Genomic DNA, 23,001 nt, shown 5'->3' on the forward strand with positions numbered 1-23,001 from the left:
TACACACACACACACAATGGAATACCACTTAGCCATAAGAGTGAGGACATCTGCCATTCGTGACAACATGGATGGACCTTGAGAGCATTATGCTAAGAGAAACAGGTCAGACAGAGAAAGACAAATACTGTATGATCTCATATGTGGAATCTAACAAGCCATGCTCACAAAAACAGAGACTAGAATGATGGTTAACAAGGGATGGAGGTGGGGGTGGAAGAAACGGGGAGACAGTGCTCAAGGGGTAGCAACGTCCAGCTATTAGATGAATAAGTTCTAGAGATCTAGTGTATAGCATGGTGATTATAGTTAATAATACTATATTATATACTTGAAATGTACTAAGATAGATCTTAAATGTTCTTACCACAAAAAAGGTAACACTAATTATGTGACACAGTGCAGGTGCTAGCTAATACTACAGTGAAAATCATTTCTCAATATACAAATGTACCAGAGCAACATATTATACACCTTAAATTTATGCACTGTTATGTGTCAATTATAGCTCAGTAAAGCTAGGAAAACACTGAGCATAAAGACCAAGGAATACTGGAAAAGGAGGTTAACAGTATACTGCTAAAGAAGGCAACTGTTGCTTCTCTGCCTTAAATGATTTCCAAGTCTTTGAGCTGGCTATTTTATGAGTGTTATCATGCGTCTTCACATGAATCAGTACCCACTGCAGTGGGGCAATACTGCCAGTCAGACTGAGGGTTGCTGGAGGGGGGATGGGTGGCTGGGGGATGGGCATGAAGGAGGCACGTGATGGAATGAGCGCTGGGTGTTTTATGCAACGGATGAATCCCTCAAATCTACCTCTGCAACTAATAATTCCCTGTATGTTAAGTAAATTGGATTTAAAATTTAAAAAAGAGATGCAGCACACAGAAAAAGAAAAAGAAGAATGACTGCCTTGTAGAATTCCGCAGGTGCTTCTAAACCGCTCTACACACTCTCAGCAGAAGAGACAGGACCTTCTCACCAGTGCATGTAATCGCTTTGTTCAAAAACATAACAATAAAACTTCCAGGCTGTTTCCAAAATATAACCAAGCAGAAACAGAAGGGGGATTCTCGCCATTCTCAACCTGTTGGGCAGCCAGCTGGCCTTATCGGAGAGGCGTCCCCAGATTCCACGGTCCTCACTGGAAGGTCTTAATTGGCTTTCGAGATTTTGCACAGCGCTGCAAATTTGGGTAATCGAGTTTGGGGAAAAGTGTAATCAAGCTGATTTATTCACAATTATCTCCCCCTATTATCCTCCTTGGTACCCCATTCTGCAATTACTTGCCTGGAAAATTTTTATGTAATAGAGACATGCAGAAGAAGGCAGCCGATCCCCTGAATCCTACAGCAAGGGGGCTCGGCTCTTCCCGGGGAGCCTGGGCTCCTACAGGAGATGGACCTCAGCACAGGTGGTGTAAATGAGGCGCAAATGCCCAAGGAGCCTCTGCTCCAAAGCCAGAGGTCCTCGAACCCTACATGCACTTGGAAACTCACAATCATTCCCTCTGGGACAGGACTCACTCCCCGTCAGGTCAATGTGCGTACCCTGCCCGACCACCACCAAGTGCATTCCAAAGTAAGGGGCGCCTGGTTGCTCAGTCATTAAGCATCTGATTTTGGCTCAGATCATGTTGCTGGGATCATGTTCATGTTCAGGTCAGGTCCTGGGATCGAGTCCCGTGTCGGGCTCCCTGCTCAGCAGGAAGCCTGCTTCTCCCTGTCCCGCTGCTCCCCCTGCTTGTGTTCTCTCGCTCAAGGTCTCCCTGTCAATTAAATAAATAAAATCTTAAAGAAAAAAAAAAAAAAACACAAACCCTCTGGAGTATAACTAACATTCCCTCCATTCTACGGAGGGTCAAACTGAGGCTCTCAGAGGCCACGCAGCATCCGCGCCGCCAGATCTCTGAACAACTTCTGCGTGGCTTCAGAACCCGTGCTCATGCTCACCAGATGCTCCTGCCTCATCAAGGGAAAGGTTGGGACAGAGGGGTCTGTTCTCATCCAAGGGTCAGCTGCTCTTTTAAAGGAGGATTTGGGAAGAAGTGAGAAAACCTTAAAGAATCGGAAAGAAAGCCACTCACCGAGGGAAGCTGGTGGCACATCATGGTCAGAGGTTTTTGGCAACGCCGATCAGGAAGTCTACAGATGGAGGCCCTGCTCTCCATGAGGCCACTAGCATGCCTCCTAACCTTCCAGAGGGCACGTGTTTCTCTAAACCTCCATTTCTCCATGTGTAAAGTCCTTGGGTGGCCTCTAAGCAATACCACGGAACGACTTCTAGGGTTTGAAGAGCTTCTGATGTGAAACCAGAACAGAGCAAGAAGGTCCTGGGGACGCTTCTCGACCCCAAGCTGCACATCACACTCACTCGAGAAACTTGTAAGAATACCCCTGGCCTGGCCCTGTCCCAGACCAGCCCAAACTGAATCTCTGGGGAACCATGGTGTGTCCCTGCTCTGGAGCCGCTCTGCAGGGAAAAGACAGGCAGGAGGCTACGAGGGGCCCACGGGACACGTCTCCTTTAACTTCTGCTCCTTTCTCTTTTCTGTGTTTTTTCTCTTTGATGTTGTCTTTACCTCTCAATCCATAATAGTCCTTCTGAAAATGTGACAAGGAATCCAGCTTCTGGCACCAAAACACATGTGTGCTTGTGTTGCATTCCACCCGTGAACCCTTCTGTTTTGCAGGGAGTCCCCTCCGAAGACCTCAATAGCCATGAGCTAAGCCAGCACCGCGTCCCCAGGGTCTGCGCTGCCCTGTCTTGGGCTGAGATTGGCCTGGGCCAGCAGCAGGTCCCTAAGCTCTGGCCGCCATTCCCAGTGGGCAGCATCAAGAAAGGTTTGGATTTGGAGAGAGAGATGAAGGGACACACCCCAGCCCTGACCTCGGAGGCACAACCCGGAGCACATGCGAAGAGTTTAATAAATGTCTGCGGAGCCCAAAGCAGCCCCGGGCATGGGAATTCGGAGTGAACGAGGCACAGTGCACATCCCCAGGGAGCCAGGGAGCGGGTGGGAGGGGCTGAAACCCAACCGTTTTAGTTTCCTTTTATTGTAACAAACGTTCACAAACTTAGTGGCTTTAACAACACCAGCTCTAGAGGTCAAAAGTGGGATGCGGGGGTGCCTGGGAGGCTCAGTTGGTTCAGCCTCCGGACTCTTGGTTTCAGCTCAGGTCCTGATGTCAGGGTTGTGAGCTCAAACCCCAGGTCCAGCTCTGGGCTCCGTGTGGAATATCTTCAGAGTCCTTCTGCCTCACCCTCCATCTGTGACCCACCCCCCAAATTGTGAGTGTTCTCTCTCCCTTATTAATAATAAATAAGTAAAATCGCAAAAAAATAAAAAAAAAAAAAAAGTCTGTTGCATATCTCGCCGCTGGGCTTAGATGGACGTGTTAGCAGGGCTGCAATCCCTTCTGGAAGCTCAGAGGACAATCACTTCCTTGCCTTTCCCAGCTTCTAGAGGTCTTCTTCGTTCTTTAACTCATGACCCCCTTCAACGTCACGGCCAGCAAGAGTAGGTCTGGAACTGTGCGCCCCGCACCTCTCCGGCCCCCTCTCTGCCTCCTCTTCCTTCAGCTTCAAAGACGCGCATGATTAGACGGATCCCACCTGCTAACACTCCCCAACACCCGGTCACCCGATGAGCAGCTTTACCTACCTGTGGGACCTGAAATTCCTTTGCCACGTAAGGTAACACATCCACAGTTTCCAGGGATTATGCTGTGGACGTCCCTGCAGAACATGACTCTGCCACATGCTGGCCAACATGCTGCCACATGCTGGTGACCAACTGTGACGACGCACTGCGAGGTAAAGGGAAGATTCCGGGCGCCCCTATTTTGTCGTTGCTGTTGACATGACATGCAAACATGAACAGGAAAAGAAGAGAGATGCAAAGCAAGTCCCCAAAATGATAACACAGGTGACCTCTGCCCAGTCACTGTGACATCACACTTGTCCACTTTCCTGTGTGACACTTACTACCACACTGATATCCGGGGACTGCTGGGGTCTCGCCAGGCTGGAAGCTGCGTGAGCACAGCGCCCGTGTCTATGTCCCTCCACCCCAGGCCCCCATGGTGACCACGGCAGACACTGGACAGGACTCACGCTGCCCCTGCACCTCCTGAGTGCGTCACACACGCCACGGCACTCAGTCTTCACAATCCCCACAGAGCTCGGCATTATTTTAAGCTCTGCTGTTTGCACCTGAGCAAAACTACTCCAGCCCACCTCGCTCAAAACAACCGTGGGGCCTGGGAAAGGTCGCTGGCACGGTCGCCCCCCCTCTGCTGATGGAAGACAGCACCTACTCCCTGTCCTGAACTCGAACAATATGTCTAATTTATCCCAACTCTCACCTGAATGAAGATGACGTGGAGCCCTAGCAGGGAGCGCTCCTCAGGGAAGGGGGGACACCCCTCTGCAGGCCAGGAGTCCGCCAAACTGGGGGCAGGGGCACAGGGAACCAGGACAGTGAGGATGTGGTCAGGGACAGCGATGGGAAAACGTGCTCCAGCCCCGCCAGCGGGAATGGCAAGGACTTGGGAGCCATGTGCGTCCACACTAGACCCTGAACTGTAACTTGAAGCTGTGATCCTGGGGCTGTCACTGGCCCAGCAGTGAGGACTAGCAGAGGTGAGGATGGCATCCGGCCCTCCCCCCAGGGTCTGGAATCCACAGGCTGGCCAATCCACATCCCTCAGGGACTTGTGCTTCTCTAGCTTGATTCCGGCCACGTGGCTTCCCCCGGGGCCCCTGAACTTGCCGAGAGTGCCCCGACAGGGGGATTTTGTCCTTGCCATTTCCTCGACCTGGAGCATACCCCCCAGACACCTGCAAGGCTCGCCCTTCACTTGCTTCACTGGGACGCTGGTGCTCAAATAGCATCCTGTCAGCCCGGTGTTCTCGAACACTTCGGCATGAAACAGCAGCACCCGCTGCGAACCAGTCCTCCCTCTCCTCCTCGGCTGCCTTTTCATCAACTGTTCGTCACCATCCAACAGACTATATTTTTATTTCTGTGCTTAGTCTTTCTCATTGGACTGGCATACAAGCTCGACAGGGGCAAAGACTTTCTCCGTCTGGTTGCTGCTATGTCTCCAGGACCCAGAGTTCTCACCTGGCGTCTAACAGAGGAAAGAATCTGTTGGGGAACGGATGTTCTCTGTCCACGAGTTCAGAATAAAAACAAAAACAAAAACAACAAAGAAAACACTCATACATTTGCTGATATCCTCTCCCACAAATGGTCTGTAATCATAGTTCTGGCTATGAGAAAGAGTTGTGGAAAATGAGGTAGGTGTCCTACACACACACACGCACGCACGCGACAACTAGGAAGGCCAAGCATAGCCAGGCCAGGATGACAAGGACAGAGAGGCCTGGACACGGACCTGACCTGGGCTGCATGAGGTCGGGAGAGTTTGAGGATTTGATTCCGTCCTTCCCTCCACCCCCTCCGCCCCTACAAGGCAGAAAAGCCCCTCAAGCCCCACACAGGTGGAAATCCGGAGTTAGCCAGTTTTCATGGAAAGGCTCAGCTCATCTAGACAACAGCTTTCTAACAACCTCGCCCATGGGCCACACAGCTGAGAACCTGGAAGCAGACGGGAACGTGAGCCATCTTTTGTCAAGTGGGCCCCGGGGTCAAGTGCTCTACAGAACAGGAGACTAATTCCACATTTCACAGCTGAGGTTCGGAGAGTTTAAGTGATCGGATGGCGATTCTGCAGCTAGTTACATGGCAGCGGGGACGCAAACCCAGGGTTGTCTGGCTTCGGGCCTGGGAGCTCTACCCATCACCCCACACCACCTCAAGGCCTGCAGAGGACAAGTGTCGTGTGTTAATGCAGATGAGCTGGGTCACTTGCCATCCTGGGAGAAAAGGGGAATCCAGCACCAGCCTCCCAGGATCATACACTGAGGCACTAGAGGAGGGTCAGCTCCCCACCTGAAAACAGACAAAGGAGGCAGAAGGGGCCTCTACAAAGCAGGCACAAAGTCCCAGCCGCTGAAGTTCTGTAATTAAAGACATTGGAGGGGCTGTTACTAAACCCCAAGGCCACAGAATCATAGCATCAGTGTCCCTTGGAGTAGGAGCAGATTTCAGTTATCAGGGGCTTACTAGCTGGCTTGGAAGAAGGTCTCAGTGTCTTCATCTGTCCCATACAGACAGCAGGAGCACCAAACCCCACCCAGAGGCCAGGGGCACTGTGACACAAAGTGTTTGGCAGCCAGGGAGAGTCCAGGCAGGGTGTGCTGTTGATGTGGTGGCTGTTACGATCACTGGGTTTCAACTCCCCCTCCAGCACTCCACTTTCACAGTTGGTTAATCGGTGATGCCCACCAGGCAAGCAGCTGGACGTGGCTGGAGAGTGGCACCTGTTTTAAAGCTCTTTCATTCGACGAACTGCATTGTCCTTTCTTTCTGACATCCTCGATGAGGTCCTGGAACCCCCAGGATGGTCTACACTCTCCTTCCTTGGCGGTCCACACCTGGGCATGGTCTAGTTAAGCATCTATAATTCCATGCCCTGTTACCCACAGCACAGGGTCTGCAAACCTGTCACTGGTAAGTGGGGTACAAGATCCAATGGCGTGAGGTCTAGAATCCTGCCCCGTACTCTGAGAGGGGTCATACCAACAATCAGAGCATCCACTGGGCATCTATTGTGAGCCAATCATAGGGCCACTGCTCAGGGAGGAGCATCTAATAAGGCAGAGAGAGGCCCTATGTGTCCTTGATGCAAAGCAGAAGATGGACAATCAGACAACAGCCACATGGTTCGGTGAGCATTGTAATGGGACGAAGGGGCGCTGTCCATCTTGCAGGTTCAGGGGAAGCTGCCCAGAGAAAGTCAGAGCTCAGTTGGGGGCTGGAAGCCAGTACAGTTTGAGAGAGGAAGGTGGGAGAGAGGAACCAGAAAAGTGCTCCAGGAAAGAAGTGCTATGAGGAGATTTACCATCCTCCAGATCTCGAGGTCCTACTGCTATCCATAGCATACAAGACATAATTAATTTTATAAAGCATATGAGGCATAATTAATTTTAAAAATTAGCATCTAGGAGGCCTGAAGTCCTTGCTTGGTCTTCTGTACTCAAAATGCCTTTGAGCCAGGCCTCTCCCTTTGCTGGCAGCTTCTGCTGGCCCTGCAGAAGGGAGCTGCAAGGCTTCACATGTAATCCTGTTAGGGTTTACCTTGTTAGTTTCAGACCCATCATTCCTGCCAAGATTTTTATGAATCTTGATTCTATTATCCTACATATTAGACTTCCATCCCAGTTTTGTGTCATTCGCAAATTTGATAAGCCTGCTGTCTATGTCTTTATCCAAGTAGCTGATAAAACCCTGGACAGAGCAGGTCAGATTCAGAGTCCTGAGGCATGGGGCTTGACAGCGTCGCCCAGCTGTGCCCCAGATGCATGGCCATTGTTTGTATTCTCTGGATGAGCTACTTGTTCAACCTCTAACTACTACAGTAGCCAGATGATATAGTCTCCTGCTGTACTCCAGGGGAACACAAACTCAGTAACAAGAACTGTAGTATCTCACTCATGCAGAACACAACTATCAAGACCATTCCTCTCTAAGAACCAGTGAACAATTTAAAAAGCCTCTAGGCATGCCCCATACTCAAGCGCTTAACCACGGGAGAGCTATTTAGACCTGAAGCTAAACCTAGTCACTCTTACTTTACACACAGTTCTAATAAGATGACTATCTCCTTTCAAGGCCCTTTGCAGATTAGCAGCTGCAAATTATAGTAGAAACATCACTTGCTTTAAGAAAACAGTGTCCATAGCCTTTCTCATAGATAGAAAAACATGTAAACTATAAGAAAAAAACCACATTAATTAAAACCCTCCATTAGTGCATGAGAAAGGTGCCTTACACCTTAGTACACCAAAAAGAACCACAGAACCACCTGAGGCCACTGGTCACCAGCAATAAATTATATTATGTTTGTCATCCTTTGTTTTAGAATAAAGGTAACAACTTTAAAAAAAAAATGCATAATATGAGTTATTTGCAGTGTGAGGAAACATTTATTCATTCAGCAAACTTGTCTTGCACACCAAGATGCACAGGTAGGTTGGAAATGGAAAAGGGTTGGAAGGGCCTTGCCCAGTAGCAGTGACCCCAACAGGCAAGGTTCCTGTACTTACAGAGCTTACAACCTGCTGAGTGGGGACAGACAACAAACAGGGATGCCAATATATAATGGACAGCATCATTTCTGATTAAAATAAGTATATTCAAACACTAAAACAGGGGATATGATAATGCAATAGGGTGGGGGATGGGACACTGAACAAAATGTTCAGCAAAGGTTCCTCCAGCAGGGGACATTTGAGCAGAAAGGATGAGAACAAGACAGATTAGGCACTGCAAAGAGGAATGTCAACTGATATAACCTTTCTGCCCTTTGGCAGAAGTAGAGAAAAAACACGCTTTGTCCCAGAAATTCCTCATCCAGGAATTAAGTCTAAGAATATAATCAGGGATGTGCACAAAACGCATGAGCCAGAAGGTTCAACTCAGTGTTGTTCACATCAACCTGAACCCAGGAACAGCCTACAGCTGACTGTATAAAATTATTTGCCTTAGTTTAATGGACTGTGTTGCAGCTATAGGGGAGATACCCTTCTGAGTTCTTGGCTGGAACCCCTATGCCAAAAGACAGATTAACAACAAAAAGACAAAAAAGAGGTTATTAACATGTATCCTATAGTTTCACATGGGAGATACCCAAGGAAAAATGAGTAGCTCAAAGCTGTGCTTAGAACTCCAGCTTGTACAGCATCCCCTGTAAAGAACAATAAATTTGTGGAGAAATGAAAGGACAAAGGAAAAGAGTTTTTAGCACTCTCAAGGGCAGCAAACTGCAGGAAGGTCAGTATATGACAGAAAACTAATGGCACATAAAAGCTAGTGGCGGTTTGTTATGTGAATTTCTCCAATGCCATCTCCAAACTGATAGGGTCCAAGGCTGTCTCCAGTGACTAATTTCTGACCTTCCTGGTACAGAAGGAAGGGGGGAACTCTTGAAAATTTATGCCCCACTTTTAGGTAAAGAGTGGGAAGGCATGGAGCCTTCCTCATCTGTCTCAGCTGCCTTCGACTCAAAATAATCTTTATGTCAAAGTGGCACATTTTGGGGTGGTGTATCCTGCTAACCTTCACAGCTTTTACAAAAACAAGTTGAGGAAGAATATTTATTAGCATAGAAAGATAATGAGGGTATAATGCCAAATGGAAAAGTCAGGTTACAAAATTATATTTTAGACAAGGCAGAGCTTTTGTGCAGAAAAGTATTACGTGTTATGGCAGAGGAGAAGGAAAAAAAAACCACTAAAAGAATACAAACCAAAATGTTAACTGTGGTTTTTCTCTGGCTAGTAGGATCATAAATAATTTCACTTTCCTCCCTTTTTCCTCTCCATATTATAGAAGTTTCCTGCACTGAGCTTATATTTATTTGGGTTATAATCTTAAAATATTGCTTATTGAAAATAAAAGGAAAAAATTCTAGCAAAGGTAACATTTTGAAATGCTGTAGTTCTGGAAGAGGTAAACTTTGACTAAGAGGTAACACAGCCATGTGAAAAGCCCATGCCCTAGGACGAGATGGGAAGTAACTGAGTGTGAAGTCTGCGCCTGAGGAAACGAGTCTGACCCCACTGAGGACCCCACACAAGGCGGCTGTGGAGAGTCCGCTATGGACATGGGCCCTGCCAGGGATGGAAACCTGGCAGACTACAGTGTGTGTCCAGACATTTAATCAAACACACACATGGCCACACTATCGCACCGTCACCTTTGCTATCTCCCTGCTTGGTGCTAGCCTGCACAGCCTCTAAATGACAGAGCCCAGTGGAAGAAGGTCAGAAGTCACCTTTCCTGGGGACCTGACAGAGCCACAAACCCACAGGGTATCTCACTGGACTTTTCCTCACTGTATTTCTCCCTCAGGAGGAAAAGTGGTCCAACTTGAGTGCCCCATGGTCTCCCTCGACTTCTCCTTTGAGCTTCTCTGTACATCTAAAGGGCAAGCCTTGACCTCTGTCTTCCTGTATATAGGCCCAGGGGATCCCAACTGGAAGAGTCCCTTCCCACAATAGACATAGGTGCCAGCTGTAGTGAGGCGATTTCAGCAAAAGCTCAATATTACATGAGCACCTACTATGTGCCAGGCATGTATCAGGGGTGGGAGGGACAGTGATGAACACAAAAGTCAGAGCCCCCCTCTCAAGAAGCTCGCAATGGAATAGGACAAATGCTTTCATAACCCGAAGCCACACAGAGAAATGAGGCCTGGACTCACTTCTATCTGACATTGATTTGTACTTAGGACTTGACTCCATTCCGCATGAAGTCGCACCTGACTCACTCCAGAATGAGACCTGCTTTCCGACTTCCCTCTGTAGGCAGGGGCTCATGACTTCCCACAAAGCCAGCAGAAAAACCCAGGAGCCTGGTTTTAAAAACACCTCAGAAACAAAAAATTGACAATGGGAACACTTTTTTCTGGAGTACCCCCTTCATAAAGTTCTGTTCGTTTCTTTTTTTCAAACTTGAAATAATTAAATTTAATCCAAAAAGTACTCAACTTACCTTTAGATTCTCCAAAGAGGAAGAAGAAAGCCCTCAGGCAGTAATTCTGAATGCTGACAAAGCAGTAGGGAAATTTTTTAAAACACTGTTCTCCTGTATTAATTCAAAGCAGGCAGCTCACATTCTTGAGAGGAAAATGAAAACCATGATTCATATTTGAGGCATCAAGTACACAGATAATTAATGAAGCTTCACCCAAGGCTCTTGATGCTTTTTATGTTGGCTTATTCTAAGGCAGCACTGTTTTCCAACATGGCCCACTGGCATCCAGAGAGAAGCTCTACTTCTCTTCTCAAGAAAGAAACAACAATTATGGTAGACTAAAACAGGTTTACCTTATAAACATGTGGCTCTCACAGACAAGATGAGGTCAAGGTGACCAGAGGACCCCTGGGAGAAATGCACCCAAAGAGACATTTTTCTCTGAAGATGGGACCAGAAGCAGGGTGGGGAAATTTCTAGATTAATGCCTACCGCCATGATGATGATGGCTTACGTTTACAGCACGTGCCCTGCCAGCCATGCACCAGCCCGCCAGAATTTATTCCCTGACAGTTTCGGGTAGGTTCTATTTTTCTCCCCACTTTGCAGATTCACAAACTGAGAAAGGAGAGACTGAAGGAATCTAAGCAGAGATGGAGACAGCATCTGATGTGCAGTCTGGCTCCAGATCCCGGGGATCCCTGACACGAGACCCCCCGGCCTCTGACCATGGATCTGTTACAACCAAGACCCCTGGCGGGCACAGTGTCCAGGAGACCAATGTGTGGGTGGCTGCAGACGAAGCTATCAACCCACCCAACCCCAGCAAGAGAGCGACAGAAACCGCCAGCTACCCAAGCCAGGTAGATCTGAACCCATTCTACCTCCACCGCCTACTGGCAAATGAGCACAGACAGATCACCAACCCCGCCCTGCCCTTCCCCACCTGCAAAGGGGGAGAGGTAACAGCATTCACTTCATGCTGGTGTCATAAGGACTAGATGAGCTAATTGCACACAAAGCCTGAGAACCTCACCCAGTTGCACTGTGAAAAAGTAGGATTGTTATTACTGTATTTCTGTAAAGTCGTAAAGCTGCCTTTCTTTTAAATAATCCTATATTCTGACTATTCACTAATTTCCATAGAGACCTCTCCAGGTCATCCAAAACAGCGATGTGGAACAATAATCGTTAGACGGTATTTTGCAAAACCGATCTGACAGTGAAAAATGTGGCCAATGAAATTATTAGGCTGTGCTGTTCTCCAGCTACCCCTGCTGAGTTTCTTTGAGAAAATAAAGATAATTTCTGATGTTGAGTGATATAATTCTTAATATATTAATGAGGTCATTCTGATTTTAGGCGTGATTTTTCACTTTTTAGATTTTCTTAAAATGAATTAAATGTGCTTGTGCTAAAAAAGACCCTCACCTGGCACAGAGGAAGCATCCAAAAAGAAAGATGCTGTTACTCCTGGAGAAGCACTTCTAAGGGCAGCCCCCAAGGCTGGAGAGCCAGGAGTGAGGTCTGCCCAGAGGAGGGCACAGCTGGCCGGGGCAACGCTGCTCCCAGACATCCTCACTCCATTTGGTGTCCCATCTCTGAGCACTGCCATTCTTCCCACCCAAACTCCAACTCCACTGGACCCTCCCACCTCCTGGCCAGTCCCCCTATAATGCAAATTCCCCAGCCAGAAGGACTAGCCTTGCTGTGTCCCAACGGCCTGGTGAGGCAGGTGTGTGCTGTTCCTTGTTTCACGTTCTTAAGCCTGGGTCGGTATGGGACACAACCAGTGCACATCTGAATCTGCCGGAGTGAAGGATGGGGGTGATTTCTACAGCATCTGAAGTGAGGGGAGTGCAGTCTCGGCCCCCGTGTGACCCACTGCTGCTCCCAGGATAAGGGAACAGGACTAGGGAAAGTGCTGTGTCACCATCCGTAGATACTCCATCCAAAGTGTAGGTATTCTCAGTGTGACGGCCAGTGCCCTCCAGCTTTCAAAGCTGGACTTCACTAAAAACAAAGAACAAAAACAAAACAACAATAAAAAAACACCTCCAGAAACAACTACCCCTGAACTTCAGGTTCATCCCTTGTCCTGATACTTAAGACAAAGTCCACAGGAAACTTTAGGTCACAGAAACCATGAGGAGAGGACAAACTTGAAGGCACGACTCACTTGTCACCTCACGTGCTCTGGGACTGTGGACACGTCTCTCCCATGTGTGCCACAGAAGTGTGATAAATTCAGAGGGGAACTGTCAACTGTCAGGACTTTTTTCCAGCTTTCCTGAGATCTAATGGACACTGCGTATGTGTAAGGGACACAGTGTGTTGTTTTGATACACTTACGTGCTACAGAATGATTATGCTCTAGTGTTAATTAACACCTCCATCATGGCACTGATCCATCATTTCTTTTTTGTGATGAGAAGACTGAAGGTTTACTCTCTTAGCTACCTTCAAATACATAATACAGTACTGTTAATTACAACCACTACGCCGTGCCTTGGTTTCCAGAACTTACTCATCTTATACCTGGATGGTGGTAGGGAAACCAGTGTTGGCCAAAGGACTTCCTTTTGAGCAAGAGCTTGTTTTGATAAAAAGCAGCTCTCTTCTCCAGCTGCCCTCCAGAGGCTGTTTCAAAACACAGGTGCAAGGATGCCTGGGTGGTTCAGTCACTTCGGTGTCTGCTTTTGACTCAGGTCATGATCCCAGGGTCCTGGAATCGAGTCTCGCATCAGGCTCCTTCCTCGGAGGGGAGCCTGCTTCTCCCTCTGCCTGCCGCTCCCCACTGCTTGTGCTCTCTCCTTTTCTCTGTCTCTGACAAATAAATGATCTTTTTAAGAAGAAAAAGGAAAAGAAATACAGCTGCATTCAAGGGATCCCAACAGGGTGGGGAACGGACCAGCCCGACTGTGGAGAACTGATGCCGCAGAAGCAGCACAGGAAGTCAGCTGCCCCAGCAGCCTGTGGCCAGGAGTCAAGAGAGTGAGGTTCTAGGCCAAGCTCTGCTCCTAAACCATAAGGAGGATCTGGGAGACAATACAGAGGAAGATGGATGAGCAACGCCTAGAGCCCAGTCAGGTCAGACACTGGGTATAATATAATCCACTCTGTGGTGCCTTCTGGTAAAATGTCAATGTTCCATTTTCTCCCCTTCATGTCCGTGACTTCATGGGGGTTGCCAGGGTCATCTCATTATCAGAAAGCCACACTACCAATCCCTTCGCATCCCCTCTGTGCCCAAATCTGCTGTACATAGTTCCAGCTCCTAAAATACTCAATTTAAATTTTTCACAGAAAGCACTTTCATCTCACTGATTAGCAGTGTGACACTGGGCATGTTCTTTAACCTCTCTGAGCCTTGGTTTTCTCATCCAAAAATAAGAAGAATTGTAAATTTCTATCTCACAGGGCTGTGTGAAGGCATAAGGAGTCCAAAGTGCCATAGCACACTACTCAGCATACAGTAAGTGCTCAATAAATACTAGTTGTTATCATCTTCATCACCCCCCAGAGTCAAACCCCCCCAGCTGGCTACTTTCAGCAAATAATAACAACATCTTCTGTGTCAGGAAAAAAATCAAAGCAAGGCATCTATGTTTCATGTTATTTTTCATGAGTACGTGTTCATATTTTTAAAGTTTAATATGTTCTCCCTACATGACTGAAATCTTTTCATTGGTCCACAAAACTTAATTAAAGCACAACACCTGGTACGTCTGGGTGGCTCAGTCGTTAGGCGCCTGCCTTTGGCTCAGGCCATGATCTCAGGGTCCTGGGATCGAGCCCCGCATCGGGCTCCCTGCTCAGCAAGAAAACTGCCTCTTCCTCTCCCACTCCCCCTGCTTGTAGTCCCTCCCTCACTGTCTCTCTTTCTCTGTCAAATAAATAAAATCTTTACCCCAAAAAAAAAAAAAAAATGAAAAGAAAAGCACAACACATTCAGGAACAAAATATTTCCATCATTAAGTGAAAAGATAAATGTGGGTCTTCTATATGACTCTGTCATCATCATTTTATATATACATATTCATTCAGGGCTAATAGGTTCAGACAAGATAAACAGAAAAGCAAATTCTGAGCCAAGCCTTGGAAAATACCTGTAGGATTTTAGGTGGGCAAAGAAGAGGCCAGGTGAATGTTGACTCAGAAAACCACAAAAATATTCATGGGTAAAAGTAAGAATCAATGAATTTTTTTAAAAAAAATATAATTTATGTATTAAAAAACATGAACATTGTACCCAAGAAAAATTTGCAAAATATTTTTAAAAAGACATCCAGCCTAAGATGGCTGATTGAACCCATTCATTTTGTCTCTCTTTCCTCTCAAAAAACACCACTGAAAAGAAAGAAAACCTAAAGAAATCCATAGCTGGTCTGAACAGCCTTAAGGCATAACAATCAGCAAAGCAGAAGAAGGGGAAAAAAAGACTATGAAAAAGAAAAAGCAGATAGAAATAAAATACCAGATAATACAACAAAGTTGAAACCTTCCTGAAAAGGAGTTTAGCCAAAAAAGGGAAACCTAAAATTCTGTGTACAAATTCCCTTTAAATTACTGGCTAACTCAGATATTTCAACATGTAAGACAAGACCCCAAAGACCCCATTGGGACGTAACAGCCACAGTCTAAAAGTGAAGCAGAAATTTCAGCAGCTAGCCAGTCCCAGGAGATAGAGTTTGGACTTGAAGTTTTTCCAAGTTAGACTTTCTACTGAAACCTCAGAAGAGCCAAAGTACAGTAATAAAAAGCACATCCCAGAACTAAAGGATGCACCATAGGATCAAAGGCAAAACCAAGACAGACTTACACAAATATAGCCTAGAACCAAGGTTCTAAGGATGAAGGTGACCTAAAAGTAGATCAACCTCCTATAAGAATAAAATCCAATAATCTTTAACAGACAGTAATGATCTAGTGTTCCTATGATCTATGATCCATAATGTCCAATAGGAAACAAAATATTACTACACATGTGAAGAAGGCAGTAAAATATGGCCCACACTCCACAGGAAAAAATATCAGAACCATAGATCACCTAGATATTGGAATTAGCAGAAAGGGGCTTTCTATCATAAATACATTAAAAAATTATAGAGAAAGATGAAGAGAATGGATGCATAAGAAGAAAACATCAACAAAAAAACTAACACTCTAAAAAAGAACCAAATAGAAATTCTGTAACTGAAAAAAATGAACATTGGAAATAAAACATTCATTGCTTGGGCTTGGCAGCAGAATAGACAGAGTAGAAAATAGAGAATAGGTGAATGTGATGATAAGTCAGTAGAAATTAGCTTAAACTGAGCCACAGGGAAGAAAGATAACAACAACAACAACAATGATGCAACACAGCATCCAAGACTTGTGGAGTAATAAAAGCTGTCTAATATCTGTATAACTGAAAAAAACAAAAAGAAAGGAGAAAGAGATCAGGGCAGAAGAAGTATGTGAAGAAATAATGTCTTATAAATATTTAACTGATGAAAGACATCAAACCATTGCTCTGAGAAAGTCCAGGAAACCAAGCACAATGAGACCAACCTAGACATACCATGGTCTCACTGCTAAAAACCAAAGATGAAGATAAACTCTTAAAAGCAGCCAACAAGAAAACCACACGATGTTCAGGAAAGCAACAATGACCATGACAGGTAACTTCTCATCAGAAATAATTGGAATCTACAAGACAATTCCAAAGCCATCTCTAAATTATTGAAAGAAAACTGTCAACCTAGAATTCTACATCTAACAAAGATATCTTTAAAAAAAAAAAAAAAGACAATTCTAACAGAACAAAAGCCAAGAGAATTCATTTCTAGCAAATATGCCCTCCAAGAAAAGCTAAAGGAAGTTCTTCAGGCTGAAGGGATATAATCCTAAAGGAAAAACCAAATCTGAGAGAAGTAATAAAGATCACTGGAAATGGTAAGTATGTGGGTAAATATTTTTATATAATTTCTATAAAAGTATATCAATTAAGACAAATGTTTTATGTGATTTATACATAGAAGCGAATTCTATGACAATGTATCAAAGGCATAAGGAAAGAATTGAAAATATGTTGTGATAAGATTTTTACATTGTACTTGAAATGGTGTAATATTGACTTAATAGTGACAGGTTAAAAAATGTATATTATAGGGGCGCCTGGGTGGCTCAGTGGGTTGAAGCCTCTGCCTTCGGCTCAGGTCGTGATCCCAGGGTCCTGGGATCGAGCCCCACATCGGGCTGTCTGCTCCGCGGAGAGCCTGCTTCCTCCTCTCTCTCTCTCTCTCTCTCTCTCTGCCTGCCTCTCTGCCTACTTGTGATCTCTGTCTGTCAAATGAATAAATAAAATCTTTAAAAAAAAATGTATATTATAATCTCTAGAGAAACTGTTAACATTTTTGAAGCGGTGTAGCTAAAAATACAATAAAGAAGTTAAATGGAATATCAAAAAATGGGCAGAAGATATGAACAGACACTTCTCCAATGAAGACATACAAATGGCTATCAGACACATGAAAAAATGTTCATCATCACTAGCCATCAGGGAGATTCAAATTAAAACCACATTGAGATATCACCTTACACCAGTTAGAATGGCCAAAATTAGCAAGACAGGAAACAACATGTGTTGGAGGGGATGTGGAGAAAGGGGAACCCTCTTCCACTGTTGGTGGGAATCCAAGTTGGCGCAGCCTCTTTGGAGGACAGTGTGGAGATTCCTCACGAAATTAAAAAGAACTTCCCTATGACCCTGCCATTGCACTCCTGGATATTTACCCCAAAGATAAACATGTAGTGAAAAGAAGGGCCATCTGTACCCCAATGTTTATAGCAGCAGTGGCCACGGTCGCCAAACTCTGGAAAGAACCAAGATATCCTTCAACAGGCGAATGGATAAGGAAGATGTGGTCCATATACACTATGGAGTATTATGCCTCCATCAGAAAGGATGAATACCCAACTTTTGTAGCAACATGGACGGGACTGGAAGAGATTATGCTGAGTGAAATAAGTCAAGCAGAGAGAGTCAATTATCATATGGTTTCACTATTTGTGAAGCATAACAAATAGCATGGAGGACATAGGGAGTTATGAGAAGGGAGTTGGGGTAAATTGGAAGGGAAGGTGAACCATGAGAGACTGTGGACTCTGAAAAACAATCTGAGAGGTTTGAAGTGGCGGGGGTTGGGAGGTTGGGGGAACCAGGTGGTGGGTTTTAGAGAGGGCACGGATTGCATGGAGCACTGGGTGTGGTGCAAAAATAATGAATACTGTTATGCTGAAAATAAATAAAAAAGAAATTAAAAAAAAAGAAATCAGTGAAATCAAAAATAAGAAATCAAGAGAGGAAAATCAATGAAATTAACAGTAACTCCAAAAAATTAATCAAATCAATAAGCCTCTAGCCACCCTCACTGAGAAAAAAAGAGAACACAAATTAGTAATGTCAGAAATTAAAAAGGGAATGTCACTACAGATTCCACGGAAACTTAACATGAGACTAAAGGAATGTTATGAACAACTACAACTCTATGTTCACAGATTTGATAGCCGAGGTAAAATGGACCAATTCTCTGAAACAATCTGCCAAAATTCACAAAAGAAGAAATAAAATTTCATTCTCGGTTCACAGACCTGTACCCCTGGGGATAAAAATATATGTTTATAAAAAATAAAAAATTTAAATAAATAAATAAATAAATAAATAATTTCATTCTCGGAAGATGAAAAAAGTACTAGACATCTGTTGCAAAACAACGTAAATATCCTTAACACTCCTGAAACGTGCACTTACAAATATTAAGACAGTCAATTTTCCTATGTGTTTGTTATCACAACTAAAAATTTAAATTAAAAAGAAATACGTCACAAAAAAAAAAGAAGTTAAATGGAATATTAACAAGTACTAGCCTAAAAGAAAAGCGAAAAAAGAGACAAAAAGCAGATAGGGCAAATAAGAAACAAAGAACAAACTGGTAAACTTAAACTCAACCATATCAATAATTGCATCAAATGTAACTGGCTTAACCACTCCCATTAAATAGCAAAGATGAACCATATTGAATAAAATTAAAAGGTACAACTAAATGCTGTTTATAAGAGGGATACATTAAAAACACAGACAGGTTACAAGTAAAAGGATAAGAAATATATTCTGTACAGACATTAATCTCAAGAAATATAATGTAGCTATTAGATATATAGGTATTAGATACAGGTATTAGATAAAGCGTTCTTCGAGATAAGGAATATTAACACAAAGATGAAAACTTCGTAATACTAAAAGGTTCATCAGAAGGAGATAAGATTTAAGAACACTAACCTGACAGATAGATATAGGAATTCTGATCTCCAAATCACTAAAGGAAAAAAAGGACAGCAAAGCAAACTTGAACTATTCTGCCAAAAGCAAGAAATCAGGGGGGAAAGAGCAAGAGTACCATGAAAAGTAAACATAGAACAAGCTGGCAGCAATATGACAAAATATTAGTTATTTCCCCCCAAAATGTAAATGCTCTAACTACCTTAGGTTGAGACGTAGCTTATCTTCACATTAAAAAGACCAAATTAGGGGCACCTGGTTGGCTCAGTGGGTGGAACATGCCACTCTTGATCTCAGGGTCATGAGTTTGAGGCCCCCGTTGAGTGTAGAGACTACTTAACAAAGAAAAGACCAAATTAAGAGAATGAATTCTGTAAAGTGAGAATACAGAGGATCTGCATAGTACAGTTAACTTGCTTTAATATATTTAGAGCTCTGTCACCACCAAACACAGACTATTATGTTCAAGCTGTATAAATTCACAAAAAATTACGGACGTATATGACCACACAGGAAACCAGAACAAATTACAAAACACAGAAATCACAGCAGCCCCTCTTTTAGGCTAATACTTGTTAATATTCCATTCAACTTCCTTTTTTTTTGTGACGTATTTCTTTTTAATTTATTTTTTAGTTGTGATAACAAACACATAGCAAAATTGACTGTCTTAATATTTGTAAGTGTACATTTCAGGAGTGTTAAGGATATTCACATTGTTTTGCAACAGATGTCTGAAGAACAGGGAACTGGAGGACAGAGATAAAGGGACTTCCAAGTTCATGGAGACAGTAAACAGAAGGGTAGTGCTCAGCCATTGTTCATCAGGAGATGAAGGGATAAAGCAGATGTGATATATATATGATGGGACCTAATTTCAGCAATAAAATGCATGAAATCTTGCCATTTGCAACGATGTGAAAAGAACTAAAGGGTCTTGTGCTAATAGAAATAAGTCAGAGAAAGACAAATACCATATTATTTCACTCATAGGTGCAATTTAAGAAACAAAATAAATGAGCAAAGGAAAGAGAGAGAGAGAGAAAAACAAACCAAGAAACAGATTTTGAATTATAGAGAACAAACTGATGGTCACCAAAGGGAAGATGAGTGGGCGATGTAGTCACCTGACGGGGAGTCAGGAGGGCACCGGTCATGATGAGCACCAGGTCACGTATGCAGTTGTTGAAGTACTATGGCGTGCACCTGACCCAAACTGTATGATAACTACACTGGAATTAAAATTAAAACCTAATTGAAAAAAAGAAAAATAGCCAATACCAGCGTGAAAAGATAAAAATGTTGTATAAATATACATTACCAACATCCAGTACATCCAGTATTGGCAAGGATGTCGAAAAACAGAATGTAGGCGTGTATATATCCCTTTGGACGGACAATTTGGCAGTGTCCAGCAGAATTTAAAATACACATGGCCTTTGACCAAGAAATTTCATTTGCAAAAGTCTATCACAGCGATATTTTAACAGGTGTGCTACAGAGCATAAGCACAATCGTAACATTGTGTGCTGCAGGCAAAAATGAAAACACCTGCAAATTCCATGAATAGGTTAATATGATGAAACACTGCACAGCCAGTAAAAAGACTCAAGTAGATGTAAACTAAGTAAAAAAATTTCAACTATAGATATAAAATGTGTTTTCAGTTTTTATTCCGTTTTTATTTTATGTTATGTGTACTGATACTTTTATTGTATGTATATATTAAGTAAAATATGTAATATATACATATATATATGAATTACAGCAAAGCACAACATGAATGAATCTCAGGTATGTGCCAAGCAAAATACTCACACAAAAGAGTACACACTGTTTAAAAATTTGACTTTAAAAAGTGAAAGGAGGGGCATCTGGCTGGCTCAGTCTGTAGATCACAGGGTCATGAGTTTGAGCCCCATGTAGAGCCCCATGTTACTTTAAAAAAGTTGTAAAAAAATAAATCAAAATTAAAAGTCAAGGGAATGGAACTGGCACAGAGGCGAAGCAGGTCTTTACGCTTTTGTATTGTTTCAACTTTCACAACTATTTTATAATTTAAAGAAAATGTGAACCTGAGGAGAAACATTTGCACACACATGCACTTTTGTGTAATCCTTCCTAATATTTGTGCAAATCAAACATATTCCCCATAGATTTGATTCTGAGATTGATTCTCATATAGTACTTTTTCCTCTCAACGATCACACCGTAAAATGTTACCATGTTTCTTCTGATTCTCAAAATTATTATTTTAAATAGCATATAGTATTCTCTTATGTTCATAATTTATCACACTATTCTTCAAGTGTTGACCATTTGAGTTTTAATTTATTTTATTTTTGCTTGACAAAGAGATGTGCTTTGTATGGGCTACAGCAATGAATGTCTTCATACATGAGGATTTTTACATCAGTGCCTCAAGACATTTTTCTAAGAGTTCAAGTCAGAGGGCAGGATACTTTCACGGCTGTCCGTGCACTGCAACACCACTCTTCTAAGAAATTATGTCTATTTAAATCCCGCCTGCAGCCATCTGCTTCACCACAGTCTTGTACATCTGGATGTTACTCTTTACTTTCTGGTTTTCCTTTAGATATCTTAGTTGCTGTTAAATACAGAAAGGGGGAGGGGCACCTGGGTGGCTCAGATGACTAAATGTCCAACTCTTGATTTCAGCTTAGGTTGCGATCTCAGGGCCATGAGTTTGAGCCCCAGGTCGGGCTCCACGCTCAACACAGAGTCCGCTTGAGATTCTGTCTCTCCCTCTCCCTCTGCCCCTCTGCCCCCCATTCTTCTGGTCGTGCTCTTCCTCTCAAATAAATAAATCTTTTAAAAAAACATATAGAAAGGTTGACTTCAACACATTCCCACTTCAGATATTTCTAAAGCAGTCCCCAGAGGATCACCCAGTGCCCTATGGAAGGATATTTCATTAGTTTCTTTCTCCCCCCACAACAGGAAACTCCTATATTGATTTTTCTGATAATGTATGAAAGTAATAAATGTTTACTGTAAAATAATGCGGACAATAAACAGTATGAAGAAAAAAGTAAATGTTATACAACCCATCCGCACAAAATAACCACCATTAAGATTTTGTTGTATATCTTTATAGCTTTTTCTCTTACAGATGTAAACACAAATTGATTTTATTACACTACCACGTTAAAGTAACATTATGCACACTTACGGAACCTACTTTTTATCACTTAACGACGGTGTATGGGTATCTTCCCTCGCCAACAGATAGTTTCCTACCTCACTAATTCCAATGGTGGTGCATTCTTTTGTCCTGGCACAATAAAAATCATGTGCTAGTCTATATGTAATGTTATTTTGTTCTTTTCAGATGCGTATTTTGCATTTCTATGGAAAGCACAGTTTTAAAGGCGCATTAGTTATTTGTATACTTGTTAGTTCCCTGTTAGTTCTGCTGCCCATTTTTCTTTTAAAGAGCTCTTTTCTTATTGATTGGTGAGAGTTTTTTGTATAGGAGCAGCATTAACTCTTCACTCTATAAATGAGGACAACAATATAGCCTTTTGGGAAGTTGCAAAGATTAAATCATCCAAGGCGTGACAAGGGCCTAGAGCAAAGCGGATATACAGGAAGCGATAAAGCTTGTCTTCTCTCCTCCCTCTACAGCTGGAGATACAGCTCAGTTAAAAGATACCTCCACATGTGTATGTACTGGCCATGTCTTCTTCTCAATGATTTCTTGGAATATTATTTAGAATGGTCCCCTGAAACTTCCTAAATCCTAGTTCAAGGCTCAGCTCTCCTGTGGGGCTGCCAGTTGCATTCTTCTTATTATTATTTCATTGGGGTATTAGGGTATTTTTTTGCATTGACCACCAACTCCACCTCCCCACAGGAAGGAAGATGGAGCAAGGGACGGAGATTGGCTTGAATACTTCCTAGGTGTCAGTTTTGTAGGAGACACCTGTCACGCATTGCATTATTTCAACGGTACAGCATCCCGGTGGGTGATACTCTTGTCCCCACTTTACAGATGAGAAGGCTAAGGTTCGTCTTTAGAATCAGCAGTCAGGAAATAATTCCC

General features: G+C 43.6%; 1 protein-coding gene across 3 annotated transcripts in view; it reads right to left on the reverse strand.

Moving 5' to 3' along the window:
* The window catches only part of PLPP4 (phospholipid phosphatase 4), a 116,748-nt gene that overhangs the window by 85,342 nt on the left and 8,405 nt on the right, over positions 1 to 23,001 (reverse strand). The window contains exon 1 of one of the 3 annotated variants that reach the window (XM_059173019.1): positions 3,668 to 3,852. The exons of the other annotated variants lie outside the window; for them this stretch is intronic. Coding sequence (XP_059029002.1) covers positions 3,668 to 3,777 — 110 coding nt within the window. The 5' untranslated portion in view covers positions 3,778 to 3,852. Of the gene's footprint in view, positions 1 to 3,667; positions 3,853 to 23,001 lie in introns of those variants that run through there. 3 annotated transcript variants of the gene reach the window in all.

The sequence above is a fragment of the Mustela lutreola genome, chromosome 4 (genome assembly GCF_030435805.1).
Source record: "Mustela lutreola isolate mMusLut2 chromosome 4, mMusLut2.pri, whole genome shotgun sequence".
In the NCBI taxonomy this organism is placed as follows: Eukaryota; Metazoa; Chordata; class Mammalia; order Carnivora; family Mustelidae; genus Mustela; species Mustela lutreola.